The sequence below is a fragment of the Elgaria multicarinata genome, chromosome 3, assembly GCF_023053635.1.
Source record: "Elgaria multicarinata webbii isolate HBS135686 ecotype San Diego chromosome 3, rElgMul1.1.pri, whole genome shotgun sequence".
Classification (NCBI taxonomy): domain Eukaryota; kingdom Metazoa; phylum Chordata; class Lepidosauria; order Squamata; family Anguidae; genus Elgaria; species Elgaria multicarinata.
The window spans coordinates 16,912,277-16,927,066 of NC_086173.1; the positions used below are offsets into that span (position 1 = coordinate 16,912,277).

The 14,790-nt window shown below is 44.8% G+C and overlaps 1 protein-coding gene across 2 annotated transcripts; it reads right to left on the reverse strand.

Annotated features, from left to right (window-relative positions):
- Window positions 1–5,668: 5,668 nt before the first annotated feature.
- Window positions 5,669–10,536, reverse strand: SLC10A3 (solute carrier family 10 member 3). 2 transcript variants are annotated; one of them, XM_063123080.1, is made up of 2 exons: window positions 10,481–10,536; window positions 5,669–7,528 (listed from the first exon to the last, which is right to left on the reverse strand). In XM_063123080.1, the coding sequence occupies exon 2, from the start codon at window positions 7,385–7,387 to the stop codon at window positions 6,080–6,082; it is 1,308 nt and encodes a 435-aa protein (XP_062979150.1). In that variant the 5' UTR covers window positions 7,388–7,528; window positions 10,481–10,536; the 3' UTR covers window positions 5,669–6,079. The 2 variants fall into 2 exon arrangements, with proteins under 2 accessions (XP_062979150.1, XP_062979151.1); XM_063123081.1 differs by lacking the exon at window positions 10,481–10,536 and adding an exon at window positions 9,672–9,716.
- Window positions 10,537–14,790: the final 4,254 nt, after the last annotated feature.

Genomic DNA, 14,790 nt, shown 5'->3' on the forward strand with positions numbered 1-14,790 from the left:
ATTTAACTGTCTTTAAAGCCACAGTACAGGAAGTGACAAAACTCACAGGCTACACCTGAAAAACTAGTCCGCCTTGAGCAGCTCGGGGGATTATATCGACAATCCCTTCCATTAGTCAGTGCTGCTTTCTTCCAGAGAACATCTTACCTTATGTCAACCTCATTGCATTTTAAAGGATGACTAAAGAGTTCAATCTAAAAAAAAAGTCATCACACCTGGAATTCATAGCACAGCTGCATAAAATTGATTGGTTCTGATAGTGCCTTTTTATCCCAACAAGAGAGTTACCATGTCTGCTTTGTGGTTTGAAACAACCACTGTGTGTTAGCACTGACTGAAACATGCAGGTTATATCAAGTGGTGGTATAGAGTTTGCTGGGACTGCACCATTCAGGCTGTGGGTGTGTGGGACTGTGCAGTTCAAATGTTCCTGTGTATATGCAAAAAAAATCCCCTGCATTCAACAAATTTGCATGTTAGGGAGAAGACTGAGCCAGCACCCTCTTCCTGACATGGCTAATTTTCCAGCAGCAGGGAGATTTTGATTAGGGGAAGCATTCTTAAATAAAATTCCTCACATGTAATCTGAAGTGGTACAGCTCCAGAACTTCTGTACCATATGATGCATCTGAGTATGTAGAACAACGTAACGTATGTTGGTGGTCTCTTCCTCTAGATTGCATACAGGTATACATAGAAAACAGGACTTGTTACATTTTTTCTTGCCCATGAAGTGAGCCCAGTTTCCACCTGGCCTTGCAATGCATTTTACTGAATTACTAGTCAATGATTCAAATGCTGACTCACTTGTAAGTCTCGCACCTGTCTTCATGCTTCAGGTGGGCTACCTGTGTTTTTACTTTAAAACACTGCATGTGTATTTATTAGGGCTAGATCTACCCTACTGCTTTATAGCAGTATTGAAGTGCACTAACTGTTGGAGCACAACCCACATTCCATATACCACTTTAACAGTGTTATATCCTGCTTTTGATTCCACATTCGTAATGATTTAACACAAGGTGAAGATCTGGCCTAAGTTGAATGTACATTTTGATTCACTCCATTTTTCTTTAAAAGAGGAAGAAAAAGAACGTTTTTGAAATGTAAAAGGACTGCTCCAGAAGTTGGAGAGTGGCTTTGTGATATTACGGGTTCCAGCGAATCAGCTTTGTGCACAACTGCCTTCTACTGCAAATATGGAGCACGTATTTCCTCTACCCCTCTTCGTGGAGAGATCACAGTACATTGGAATGAGTCAGTTTGTGCACTTTCTCCGTGGTTCCAATTATGTACGTTAGCAGGCACACACACATATCTCTCTCCCTTTTGGCCTGTGAACCCTTTGAAAACTAATCAAGAATGGGAGCAGTGGTGCAGTGTAGCCAGGACTTGTAGGGTCATCAGTATGTGGATCATATTTGGCTTTGCCTCTCATTTCCATCTACACATGCCAGGGAGACTGTGGACCTTTTGAACCAATGTCTGCAGGCTGTTTTGTGGTGGAGGGAGATGAGACTTAATTCCGACAAGACGGAGGTATTGTGGGTTGGGAATTCCGAAAAGACTGAGGTATTGATGGAGGTTTACAACTCATCTTGACTGGAGTTGCATTCCCCCTAAAAGACTTTGGGATGCTCTGGTCTTAAATGGGCAATTAAGACGAATTAGCTTTACAAAAGACCTGCTCCTGATGGGGATGAAATTTCTAAAACTTTTTTTTTTTTTTTACAAAATGAAACACTGCTTCCCGCATTTTTGGACTCTCCTTAGGGTTGTGGCTATGGAGACTATTATGATAACCTGATTCACATGATAGCCCATGGGTTAAACAATGCTTGGGCTGTCATGCATGAGCAGGCAAGAGCAAGCATGCTACCTTCTACATATGCCCACTTCCAGTTTTAATCAGCAACCCATGAGTGGCTCTGTTGTAGGTTGCAGAACCTGGACTGCTGGGTTGGTTAGCGGCTAAACAACCCAGTGGTTAACCTGTGGCTTATAGTTGGGTTAAACACTGGGTTGTTTAGCAATCCAACTGTCCAAGTTTGGATGAAGCATCAGCAACCTACGACGGAACTGTTCATGAGTTACTGAGTAAAAGCAGAAATGGCAGGCCCACGTGTACATGACACCCCATGGGTTTACCTGTCACATGCGAACTGGCTCGATGAGTGTCTGCACTTCAAAATTTACTAGTACACCTCTAAATTGAAATCTAACCATCAATCTCAAGGGGAGTTGGAAGTGGGAGAACCCCCATTACTTTAAGAAACATGGGGTCTCCTTCCCTGACACTGACACCTATCTACTTCCTCCTACTTGCTGTGGGGCAAAATGAGTTCCAGCTAGTGGGAGTAAAGGGGAGGCAAAGGGACAGGGCAGGAGATGCTGCAGCTACCTTCCCCTTCATAGTTGTGGGGCTGTTAAAGAAACAGGAGCATTCTCTAGGTTGCCACCCTGTACAACACCATGCTAAAGGAATACAGATTCAAAACCCACAGGCTTGAAGTCAGTTAGTTTTTGGAGAAATATAAGTACAGTTTCTTGATTACTTAAGTTTCCCGGAGGAAAACCCCAACTGGGTTCTTGCAAATGTAAAAACTTGTGCAACTTTGTTGCAGAATAAACTTCTTTGCACCAATTGCAAATTCCTTCATTTGTTGAAAAAAACAGAGCTCCACAAGGTGACTTTTAGCCTGAGGTAACATGACGACACATAGAGAAGCTGGGGAATGAGGAAGATAATCAATGCTATATGTGAGGCAAACAAGTGAAGGCCACGGCAGCAGCAGAGGGACTTGGGGTACTCTTTCAAAACCATTGGCCACCCCATCCCTCAGTCATTCCAGCAGCATTTACTGCAGTGTATACACGTACGTACACACACGCGCACACAGAAAATAAGAAAATGTCCCCCATCATGGAGTATTCTACATTCTTTGAGATGAAGGGTGCTATGGGGGGAATTTTTAATCTGGGGGTGCTTATCTTTAAATGAATAAGTCTCCTTTCAACAAGGACCCCTGAACTCCAGGCTGTTGACTCAAGTGCATTTTGAATGGAGCCAAAAGCTGAACCGCCAGTGACATCCACCCCAACCACTCCCTCCCTCACTCCACAAAAGAGTTAATTAATTCCCGAGTTAATAAAGTTATTTCCTCCCCATCCCAAACCAAACATGAAATCTCAGCCTAGTCCACTATTTTCAAGATGGAGCTTGCCATGGATGCGTTTCAAGCTAATACAGATACCAAGAGGCCTTGCAAAGTTAGCTGTCCTCTAGTGAACTCAGTTTACAACATGAGAAAAAGTGAGGGAAAACCACCCCATTAAAAGGGTGGCTTTGGAAAAACAAAGTCAGCTATCTACCCTAATTACTTCCAATATATTAATATTTATTTCAACATATGAGTTTCCTGTCCACCTTGCAGTTCAGGCTTTGAATGGTTATTTCAGGTTCCTTTTCCTGGCAAGTAAGAAACAATGTTTGGAGAATGCTGAATTTTGATAAGGATCCATTAGGCAACCATTTCTACTTAGTAAAACATAACCCTAACCCTCTATCAAACTTACCAGTGCTGTCCCTTTAACACAGACTTCCCCAGCCTAGGACCCTCCAGTTGTGTTGGGACTGCAACCCCTATCATTCCCCAGCAGCATGGCACATCTGGAGGGCATCAGGTTGGGGAAGGCTGCTTTAACATAATTTCTCTTGGTGCGTTTAAACATTCCTGTTGGGATCCACCAAAGCATTTTGCTCCAAAATTACCATTTATTTCAAACTGTGAACCCTACGAACGACAGCCACAATCCCCGTGACGAAGTAGCAAAGCTACAGCATGCATCTGTTACAGTTCTGCTACCCAATGGGCTTCGGAACAGAGGGTGGGCAAAATGGATGTACACATCCCTGAGGAGCGCTAGATCAGGGCTGACATGAGATACCCCAAGTAAGAGAGCAAAACATGACACCTGACCATGAAGGAGTTATTTCTAGAATGGAAAGTAACCTTCCTCCAAACACATACACCTAAATAATGGAAACAGCCACACCATTCTACACAGGAATGCCCAGTGATAGATTAAAGGATCTGGAGCTCTATGGTAGTTGAATTCTATACTGGGGCCTCCCCACTCTTCTGACTCATAACCACAGAGGTAGGCCCCCTTCTCATGGCCCGCTAACCCCACAGAATTATGTCAGTCGCTGTATATCATCCAGTAGTATTCTGTTCCCTTCCCACTACACTGGTTGTCACTTTTACCTCTTCCTTTCAACCCTCTTCCCCTCTCTTCCTGCGTTATTCCCCAGCGCCAGCATTTAGAGTGCAATATTGTTTATTCAGAAATACTTAGGTTTCAATGCAGACTTACTTTCAAATAAAGGTGAATAGGAATGCAGCCTTAGACTATAAAGTCCTTCAGCCTTGCTTCCCCATCTCATGACACAGAAAGAGGCCATTTTGTTATGTGCCATAAAGGATTTTAGAGCAACCAAGGTTGCAGAATAGGCCTCTTCCCACCTAGAGAGGCTCTCTGTAAATTACTCCACAGGAAGGCTTCCCAGTTTGTCTGGGGCCTTGCTTTATGGACTACTTTGCCTAATAGTTAGCCCAACTTTAGCAGTGTCTGTCCAACTATAGAAAGTATGTGTGAGGAGGGAAGAATTATCTTAAAACAGACTAAGTGGAGCTACTGGGATTGAGGCTGTTTGGATGACTGGCAAGAAACAGTGTTTAGAAGTAGTCAAGTCAGTGTTTATCACAGGCACTAGGCCAAAAAAGCCTCACCTTAAATTGATCCACCCAACCACAGCAAACAAACACTGCCCTCAGAACAAATGGTGCTGTTTCTCCGCACCAGGGCATGGATTACCCTCTCACCATTAGTTCACCATACTCTCAGCAGCCACTGGTGAGATCCAGTGCCAGACAAGCAGAACGTGGAGGGCAATGGTAAAGCTGGAACTTTATAGGCTGGGGGAAGGGCAATAGTTTTGTTCAGAGTGCTGAAGGTTGTAGGAAAGAGGCAATCTGCATAAATGTCAATTTGACTCCAGGTCCCATCAGCCCCAGCTAGCAGGAGCAATGGTCAGGGATTATAGGAGTTGGAGTCCAACAACCAAGAGGGGCACAGGTTCATCACTCCTCCACCACTGGAAAAACTATTTACCAGTAGCAACAAATAGAAAAGTTGTGTGCATGAATAGGCTATTATGCTTCTTTTATATTATTTATTTTAAAAAAATATATACTGCTTTCCATTTTTTAAAAAACTTAACACTCAGAGGAAAACTATCTTCCAACTCCAAGCTGATTTGAGCTTTTGTGATTGGGTCAGATCAAGACCCACTGAAATTGATAGGACTTTAGTCATGACTTGCTTGACCCATTGATTTCAATAGATCTAGCATGATAGGCATTTTGATCCTAATCTTCTAACACGTTCCCAGGGCGACAACTTGAAACTAATTTATTTTTCATCCTAGTTTGTCTCCTGCCTTGAACATTACTCCACTATGCTCCATTTCTCAACACAAGGCATAATAATAATAATAATAATAATAATAATAATAATAATAATAATAATAAAAAAAAATGTAATAATAATAATAATAATAATAATAATAATAATAATAATAATAGAATGACAGTCACACAGAATGTATTATCTCCTCTTTCCTTTTATTCAAACCCTGTATCCCCAGTGAACAGGAGTGGAAATGGGGCAATTCCAGCTCCCATCTTCTACCTCCCAGTCTGTACAGCTCTAGATCTAAGCTGTACCTCTTGCTGTGTATAAAAAACAAGCAGGTTTAAAAAAGAAAAGGCCAGACAGTGTACATTCCCAAGTCATGGCAGCCTTGGGAATGTGTCTCACTTCATACGGATCTTCTGTATCCGAGCTGCCCCCCACCCCTTAAGAGGCGGAGAGACTGGGGCCATGGTTCCCACAGCCCTCTGAAGACGGTGATCCAAGCCCAGCTCCTAAGGCCTTTGGTATCCATCTCTCCTTGCAGGCCCACGTCCAAAGCTCGACATCTTTGGTATCTGCCCTCACTTCCCCAGGTGGGCACTCAAGAGCCAGTTGGGCAGAGTTTATTGTAGGCCAAGTTCCCCAAGACTAGCAGCAACATCTCTGAAGTGCTGCTCAGGGCTACAATGAAAGGAGCCTGTGAGGCAAAGTCAGCTTGGGCCCGTTCAAAAGAGAGCTGTAGCACAGCTAGGGCCAGCAGGCTGTTTTGTACTCCAACCTCGATACTGACCGTCCGGCGCTGTGGCCCAGGCAGTCTCAAGCACCAAGCCAGCAGGTAGCCCAATAGTAGTCCAAAGATGGGCACAGTGACACCCGCCAGCACTATTGGAGGGTGCACATCCGCTAGGATAAAGGCCCCCATGTGGTAGGCCATGAAGAGTCCTCCTATGATGAGGGTGAAGCTGAAGGGCTTGATGAGGAGCAGGAGCAGGCGGGAAACGCGGGGCAGTTTGCACTTAACTAACATGCCGCTCGAGATGGGCACAGCAATGAAGAGGAGAGTGATGAGGATCTTGAGGAAGGGTACATGGAGGGTCTCGTGGGCGCCGAGCAACCAGCCGTAGAAGGTTGAGGAGAGCGGCATGAGCCCTGTGGCTGCCACTGTGGACAGGAGAGTCATAGAGATGGCCACTGTGACATCGCCACCCAGCAGGAGGCTGTATAGATAGCCGCCCCCGCCGCCAGGTGAGGAGCAAGAAATGACTAGTCCCAGGGCCAGGGGCTTGGGTAAAGAAAAGGCCACGGACATGAGGTAGCCATAAAGGGGCATGACCACAAACTGGCCCAGTATTCCCAATATGACAGGATGGGGTTGGTGGACAAGGCTTCGGAGGGCTTCCACTTCGACCTTGCAGCCAAATGCACATTTGTTGAGGAAGATGAGAGGCAGGAGGGCATAGAGGACAGGATTCTCCGAGAAATGGCCTAGCCCTGAGTGGGCCACTGGTTCTTGATTGCTAGCGTGCACATGGATCCTGAAATCTACCCGTTCTTCCACAAGGCGACTCTGCTCCACCAGCCGCAGTTGCAGTGGGGCCAGGCCAGCCAGGACGGACTGAAATCCAACTGCAAAGCCCCCTCCCCAGGAAGCTGTGACATTCTCAATGACGACAACTGTTGGTTCCAGAGAATCCACGCTCAGCCAAGCGTCGGGGCCCGGATAGCGGCAGGACACCAACAAGACGCCTTGGCTGTGTTCCGGGAAGCTGAATTCAGAAACGCTTCCATCCCCTACACTAAGGTAAGGGCTGCCAATAGTTGTTGTCTGGGTCCAGCCAGCTGCCAACAGGTGGAGGAGAAAAAAAAGGAGGGTAGCCCCAGACATGGTGCGGATGGTTGGCGAAGTCATGCTGGGAACTCATTCCATCCAGGGCTCTCTTGCCTTTGCCAGCACACATGGAACATGGATTCACTCGGCAGGACTCAGGCTCCTTTGGGGCTCGGATCCATGGGCACCACTGGCAACAGTGATGGTACAGAAGTGCTCAGCCTAATTAGGAGAGAGAGAGCACATGTTCAGGGACAGTACACATGGGAGGCGCACACACATAGGGACCAGGTGAACCACTCGGTCCAACCCTCTAACCCAGGGGTGGGGATGTTGTCGGGCTGCAACCTCTACCAGCATAGCCAATGGTGAAGTCTGATGGGAATTGCAATCCAACATCTGGAGGAACACACGTCCCCTTCCCATGCCCTAACCCAAGATAAGCCATTCTGTGCCCAAAGCATCCCAAATTATGGTTGACCCAATGCAGACTCTCTCAGCTTTAATAGTCCTGCAGCCGTAAATTCTCCCATTCCACTACTCCCATTGCATAATCTGCCCCCTATTCCCAGCTTCGGAAATGAGCAGAACTCTTGTTTTGCCTCAAGGCAGGCAGGGGTGGAGAGTGAGTGATGAGACCAGGAAGAGGAAAGTGGAAAAAGCTGTGGCTACATCCGCAGAGGCACAAAGAGACCAAAAGAGTCTCCAGGTTGTGGCCAGGAAACCCCAATAGGAAACAACATAAGCATCCAGTAACAGAGGCAGAAAGCCTATATGTATCAGTTGCTGGGGAACATGGGTAGGAGGGTGCTGTTGCTTGTGGGTCTCTGGTCGACAGCTGGTTGGCCACTATGTGAACAGAATTGCTGGATTAAATGGACCCTTGGTCTGATCCAGCAGGGCTCTTCTTATGTTCTTATATAACATGCTACTTTGCACACAGGAGGTTGCATCAAGTAAGCAGAAGAAGGGGTGTTGAACCTCAGGCTTTGCAGGCCCAATTTGCCCCATCTCCATGCCCCCTTCCTCACTCCCACTCCTTTGACTGCCAATTGCTTGGTAGTTTCCCAGGCTTTGCACAACTTCCCCCATTCTAAAAGTGTTGAAATGCCTCTCCTAAGGCTTAGTTATGGGCAGTAAAAGTTTAAGCTAAAATATGGTTGTATTTTGGCCCTTCACCCCTGTCCCCGCTGGAATGTGGCCCCAATGAGCTCCGAAGCAGAATTCGGCCCTCGGATTGAAAGAGGTTCAATACTCCTGCAGTAGAGGCACAGAGGGTTCTCCAGAATGTAGTGACAGTCCCCATCTATGCATCCCTATGCTCAACAGAACACACCCAGGGCCAATCCAAACACAGAGATCTACTAATCCAAACATAGAGACCCACCTGGCAGTGCTCAAATTCCAGGGGTGTCTGCCTCAGCTAAGAATATGTCTTGAATATGTCTGTTTTATACTTTGAATGTTTTTAATTTCTGTGAACCGCCCAGAGAGCTTCAGCTATTGGGCGATATAGAAATGTAATAAATAAATAAATAAGACAGGAACCCTGCTTGCTCTTTTGGAGGAGATGTACAGAGACTGGGCCATAAACCCCCTTTTCTAGAGGGTCCAGAACTATCCAATCTCCCACTAGCTGCCCAAAGCAGAGAACCAGTTGGAAGGCTAAAGAAATACGAGACAGACATCAACCGATAATTAAGCAAAGCAAACCAGCTCCTGATCACTAACAGTGTGATTCTTTACTTGTCTACTCAGAAGTTAAGCCCTACTGACTTCAATGGCACATACTCCCATCCTGGGTATAAGAGTGCAGCAGTAATGTGCTATTGTCATGCTGCTCAGCGAATAATAAGATGGCAAAAAAAAAAATGCCTAAGGCAGCAAACATCTCTTGGATAGCCCTGTATGCATATTTTCTTGCAAGCCTTAAGTAGATATCTCAATAATTTAAAAAGCCTTGTTACTTTTATGAAAAGAGCAGGCAAACAATTAAGACACATGCACACACCTTTTCTTCTCAGGTTTGTTTTAGATTAGCCTTTCCCAACCTAGTGTCCTCCAGATGGGTTGGACTACAACTGCCAGCATCCTGATGTGGTCCAAATGCATTGGACTACAACTTCCAGGATGCTGGGAATTGTAGTCCAAGACACCTGGAGAACACCAGGTTGGGGAAGGCTATTTTAGTTATTAGGAGACTTGTCAGCAAACCCTTTCCCATCCCATAAACATGCTCAGTTTCTTCAGGCTGTCCCCATAGAATATTAATAATTTGTGTGCGTGTTTTTAAGCTGCTCTCCCTGGGGGCTGAACCCTTTCCAATGTTTTCCTTGGGAAATGCGATACCACCACCACCACCTACCTCTTTGTTGTTGTAATTGAAAGCCCATGCAGACAAAACGTTTTCCATACGGGATTCCTCTCTGCAAGGAGAGATTCCCAAAGCGTTCCCGTGGGCAGAGGAAGAAGGAAAAAACAACAACACGATGTTGGAGCTAGTGCTCAGCCGCGGGAGGGAGGGGGCGGGGGCAGGTTTGGGGCCGGGGTAGGTGGGATAGGGAGTGGATTTCCAGCCTAGAGCAAGAGGTTGTACCCGACTGCCCCTCTCGAGCAGATCGGGAATGAGAAAAGGAAAATAGTTTGCTAAATTGGAGAATTCAGCACAGGACAGTCCCCTCCCAATTTCTTTTCCTTCTCCTCTGTTCAGCTGAGTCACTTCTGCCTTAAAGCCACAAGACACCTGTTGGGAAAGAAACTGCCGGCCACAAAACTTCCGCCCCCCGCCCCTCTACCTTTATTAGCAAGAGAAAAACGGGCTCTCCCTCCTGCTTCCTCACCCCACTCCGCCTCGCAATAGTTTCCTCTAAATGCACCTTCCGCCTTTCTCGAGTGAGACGGGTGGCATCGCCCGGTTCCGTCTCTCCCACCGGCCTCCTAAAGCCACCGACATAATTCTTAAGCAAAGAAAGCAGCAGCGTCCTTAAAAGCCCCGATCAGTAACAACCCAACCTCTAGAGTTCTCCCCCGCCCGCCCCAGGTGCCCTACATCTGATGCCCCACGATCCCCGCTAATTAACTTCTCCGTTAAGGGGGATCCAGGGAAGCCACGAGCCTCAGCCGCAATTTACCCTCATATGACCCTTCGCCTCTCCTCTCCTCCCAAGATCTCACCTGCTGCTGCTGCTGCCGCCGCCGCCCCAAAGCTAAATTCAACCGCTTGATTTGGTTGCGTTCGCCTCCTTCCTCCTATGCCCGACTCCGCCCATCGGGGTGGTGCATCACAATCATAGCCACGCCCACAACAGAATGCGAATTCATCGTAGGAACTACCCCATGATGTTAGGGCATGCTGGGATTTGTAGTTTTTAGCCACCGCGAGGAAAAGGGGAAACAAGTTGGATCTGGTTTTAGCTAAAAGAATTTCAGCCTTCTGCCTCGTGATAGATGGATGGGTGCATATAGCCTCAGATGGCAGCAGGCAGCATTAACCTCGTACTGTGCATTGTTTAATAGGATTAGGGGGGTACGCTGCGATCTGATTGGAGAGCGCAGATATCCACAGCTGCCCTAAATGGGAGATTAATGGTACATTCTGCTCCGTTAGCGGGCATTTGGCAATATATATATCGTGACTTGATTGGCTGGAATAGAAGTATGCTGGTGCCTGATTGGAAGACACAGGTACACCCTTCTACGGGCGCAATGGAATTAGGCTGTGATGGAAAGGATTATTTGCTCATCCTTTTATTTGATTGGGCAATTTAAGGACTTCTATCCTCGGATTGATGGGATTGGGAAGCATTTTGTTCTGGTGGGATTATGGGCTCCCTTGTATCAATTAAATGCATTTTATTAGAGTCTTTCCTGTATAAAAGTAGATTGAAGGGCGAGCAGCGGGTATGGAAGACTTTTAAAACCCACGCACTGTCCCTGATACACACAATACAGGAGTCCGGGAAAAAGAAGAAATTAAAATCAGGAAGCGAGTTGAGTGCTCTAAATGCTGTTTTTTGTCTGGTCATCAGAGAATGTGCTTGACATTATACAGAGGTGGAAGAAAATAATATTTAATATGGAAAATAATACTTAGCATTTATATATCTCCTTAGAATATTCAAAGTGCTTTACACATATGTGTTTTAGCTTGACATTTTATGCATACCTACTAGGGAGTAAGCCCCATTGAAAAACAGTGGAAATTATGTTTGAATAAATATACAGATAGATTGCATTCCTATACCAATCTATCTGGGGAGTCAGGCCTGTTGTACTCACTCACTGGGATTTACTTCTGAGTGGACACATATAGGATTATACAGTCAGGCACTATGCTACACAGCTCACTTGAGCTATTGTTAACGTCAGATATCTGCATTTATGTAGGCTAAATTGCATGTGAACCAGTTTGTCACTGAAATATCTGTATTTACGTAGGCTAAACTGCATGTTTGTCATCGTATCTTTTAAAAACTTTAAAAAACAAACTAGGGGCTAGAAGGTTGCACATCCCACACTGTGATCCCAATGAATAAATCTCTCCCCACCACCACCACCCCAATTGCTATTAGACCCGGAGAGACGCTTCCATTTGAGCCAATTGAAAGTATACAGGGTATAGTAATTCAGCCATGGTCATTCATGGTTTAATAACATCCAAGCTTGATTACTTAGGGAATTATCCTTTGAAGCCCTTAATGGCCTGGCTCCTGGAATTATCCTTTGAAGCCCTTAATGGCCTGGCTCCTGGATATTTCAGGAAGCATGTTTCCCACATGAGCCTCTCGTGTGTTCAGATCCTTGAATGAATGTTGCTTTAGATATCTTTTCTCCTTACAAATTAGTCTGCATTACATTAGTATGTTATGGGCAAGCAGCCTGGTAGGTCATTTGCAGCGCATCAACAGCCTGAAAAGAATCAATACTTCCAATTAACAAAATTCATGTCTACTCACTTGGGAGTCAATTCTTGCTCACCCTAGACGAGTTGTTGTTTTCAAGCCTGTACAAGACAGTTCCATAAGAACATCTGAGAGCTAGTGTGGTTAGTGTGTGAGATTGGGACTTTGGACGCCTGGGTTCAAGATGTGGGAATAAGCAACAGCCATTAGTTAAACCCACTGTGTGGAAGGGGAACTAACTGGTTGAACTAAGGGCACAATTCTATGCATGTTAATACAGAAAAAAAGTCCTACAACTCCCAGCTTGCCCCAGCCAGGCCTTTTTTCCCTGTCTAAACATGCACAGGATTGTGCCCTAAATGGTTAATGCATGTTGGGAGTTGGGATGCAAGTTTTGGTTCTAGCTTTGCCTACTTATTTTGCCTGTTTTGATTATAAGTAGATATCTGCTCTTATTAAGTACTGTTTAAAGCTTAAGAGTTTTCTTCTGTGTAAGCCGTGAAGCTTACTGGGTGACGTTGGGCCAATCACTGACTCTCAGTCTAACCTACCTCACAGGGCTGTTTTGAGAATAAAGGAAGACCATGTAAGCCACCTTGAGTTCCATGCAAGAGGGGGGAAAGCAGCATATATATGGAATAAATAAATAAATCTAGCCCTGGATGCTTAAACATGCATGGGTTTGCACCTTTAGTTTATCATGGCTAACTTTGTAGGTTGCAAGGAGTAGTGTCTTTCTAGTGGAGATCTCCCTTGGGATGGATTGTTCCACTGAGGTTTGACAAAAATAGATATATAAACACCTTGGTTCCATGAGGCCTTTTAAGGACAGCCTTGGTTGCCATGAGCTTGCTGGTCATTGTGTTTGTTATTTCTATTGTGGATCTTAAGTTATTATTACATTGTTTTAAAAGTTGTTCTTGTAGATTTTTTATTTTAACTGTGGGGCACCTTGAGGACTCTGGTAGGACAAACAAGATTCAATTTAAAAAAGAATTGATGCCAATATTTGCTGATTGCTCCCTATCACAGCGACCAGGTGAGGAGGGCGAAGGAGAAAGTGTTCTCACACAGAAGCTATTGCTTAAATCCACTGCTCATCACTGCCCATTTAGAAGTTACAAAACTGTACCAAGAAGAGAACAGCACAATCAATTACATACTTGCAAAAGGGGGTGGGATCACAGTTCAGTGATGTCTATACAAAGCTTGGTTCAGTCTCAGGTAATGGAACTGAGAACCCCACCCCCCACAAACCGGCCAAAGTTCAATAGAGTTTCTGCCAGTCAGAATCAACAGTACTGAGTTTGATAGGACAACTGTCCAATTCCATGTCAGCCAACCCATCTCCTCAATGACTACTTTGTTCATTTGCCCACAATAGAGTGCATTCATCCTGTTGACATGCTATGTCTTGTTTTTCCGATGCCACCATGGTTCCCTGCAGCACAAGGAATCGGTCTAGGTTATCTCATCTCCCTGACTCATTTCTATTTCCCTAGGAAAGAATGGGAGATGTGTGAAGGGGATTATTTCCTTGATGGCATGCATTTACTGCAAGGTTGCACCTTAGTTGATCCTCTGCAAAGTTGAGGCAGCTTCATAATAATAATAATAATAATAATAATAATAATAATAATAATAATAATAATAATATAATCTGGAACAAAGAAACTTTAAAGCCAAATTGTAATAGCTTAACTACAATTCATCAAGAGGTCCCACTCTTTCACCTGTGACTTTAACAAGTTCAAAGGATTGTTTTTTGTTTGTTTTATTTAAATCATCTTTTTATTAGCTCACCAGTTCAAGGGTATTTGTTCTATAACCCAACAACTGTTTTGGGAACCACTGTTACTAAGGTAATTATCACTCTGTTCTTTCTGCATTTTATTTTCCTCTGACCATACTGTTTACAATTCCCTTTTCCACAATCATGCATACCTGTAACCAAGCACAACAGTTCATGTATCTGATGAAATGGATTCCAGCCCATGAAAGCTTATGCAGAAATAAATTTGTTAGGTGCCACAAGACTCTTTGTTGTTCCAGCTGCTTAGGAAGAACAGTGTGGCGCAGTGGCTAAAGTTTTGGACTGAGAGATCCGGTTCTAATCCCCACTCAGCCATGGAAACCCATTAGGTGACTTTGGGCCAGTCGCAGACTCTCAGCCCCAACCTACCTCACAGGGTTGTTGTGAGATAAAATGGAGAGGATTGTGGATTCCTTGGAGGAAAAAAGGCAGGATATAAATGCAATAATAAAATAATAATCAGGCAAAATCCCCACCCCAGACAGGCAAAATGGCATTTGAGATTACATGGGACAGTGACAGACAACTCTCCCCTCCCTTACTCAACAAGTAAAAGTGATTAATTTGTGTAGGTTTCCCTAAACATTCTCTGTACTAAAGGATATAACAGCACATTCACAGGATATAGCTTACTCTGCTTATATAGACACTCTCAACTATTAAAAACTAACATCATTGATTGGATCATGGGTCAAAGCTACATGTTCTTCAATTATTTTTTAAAAGCATGTTTAAACTGGTTATGTTTATTTTGAAGGCAGCACCAACTG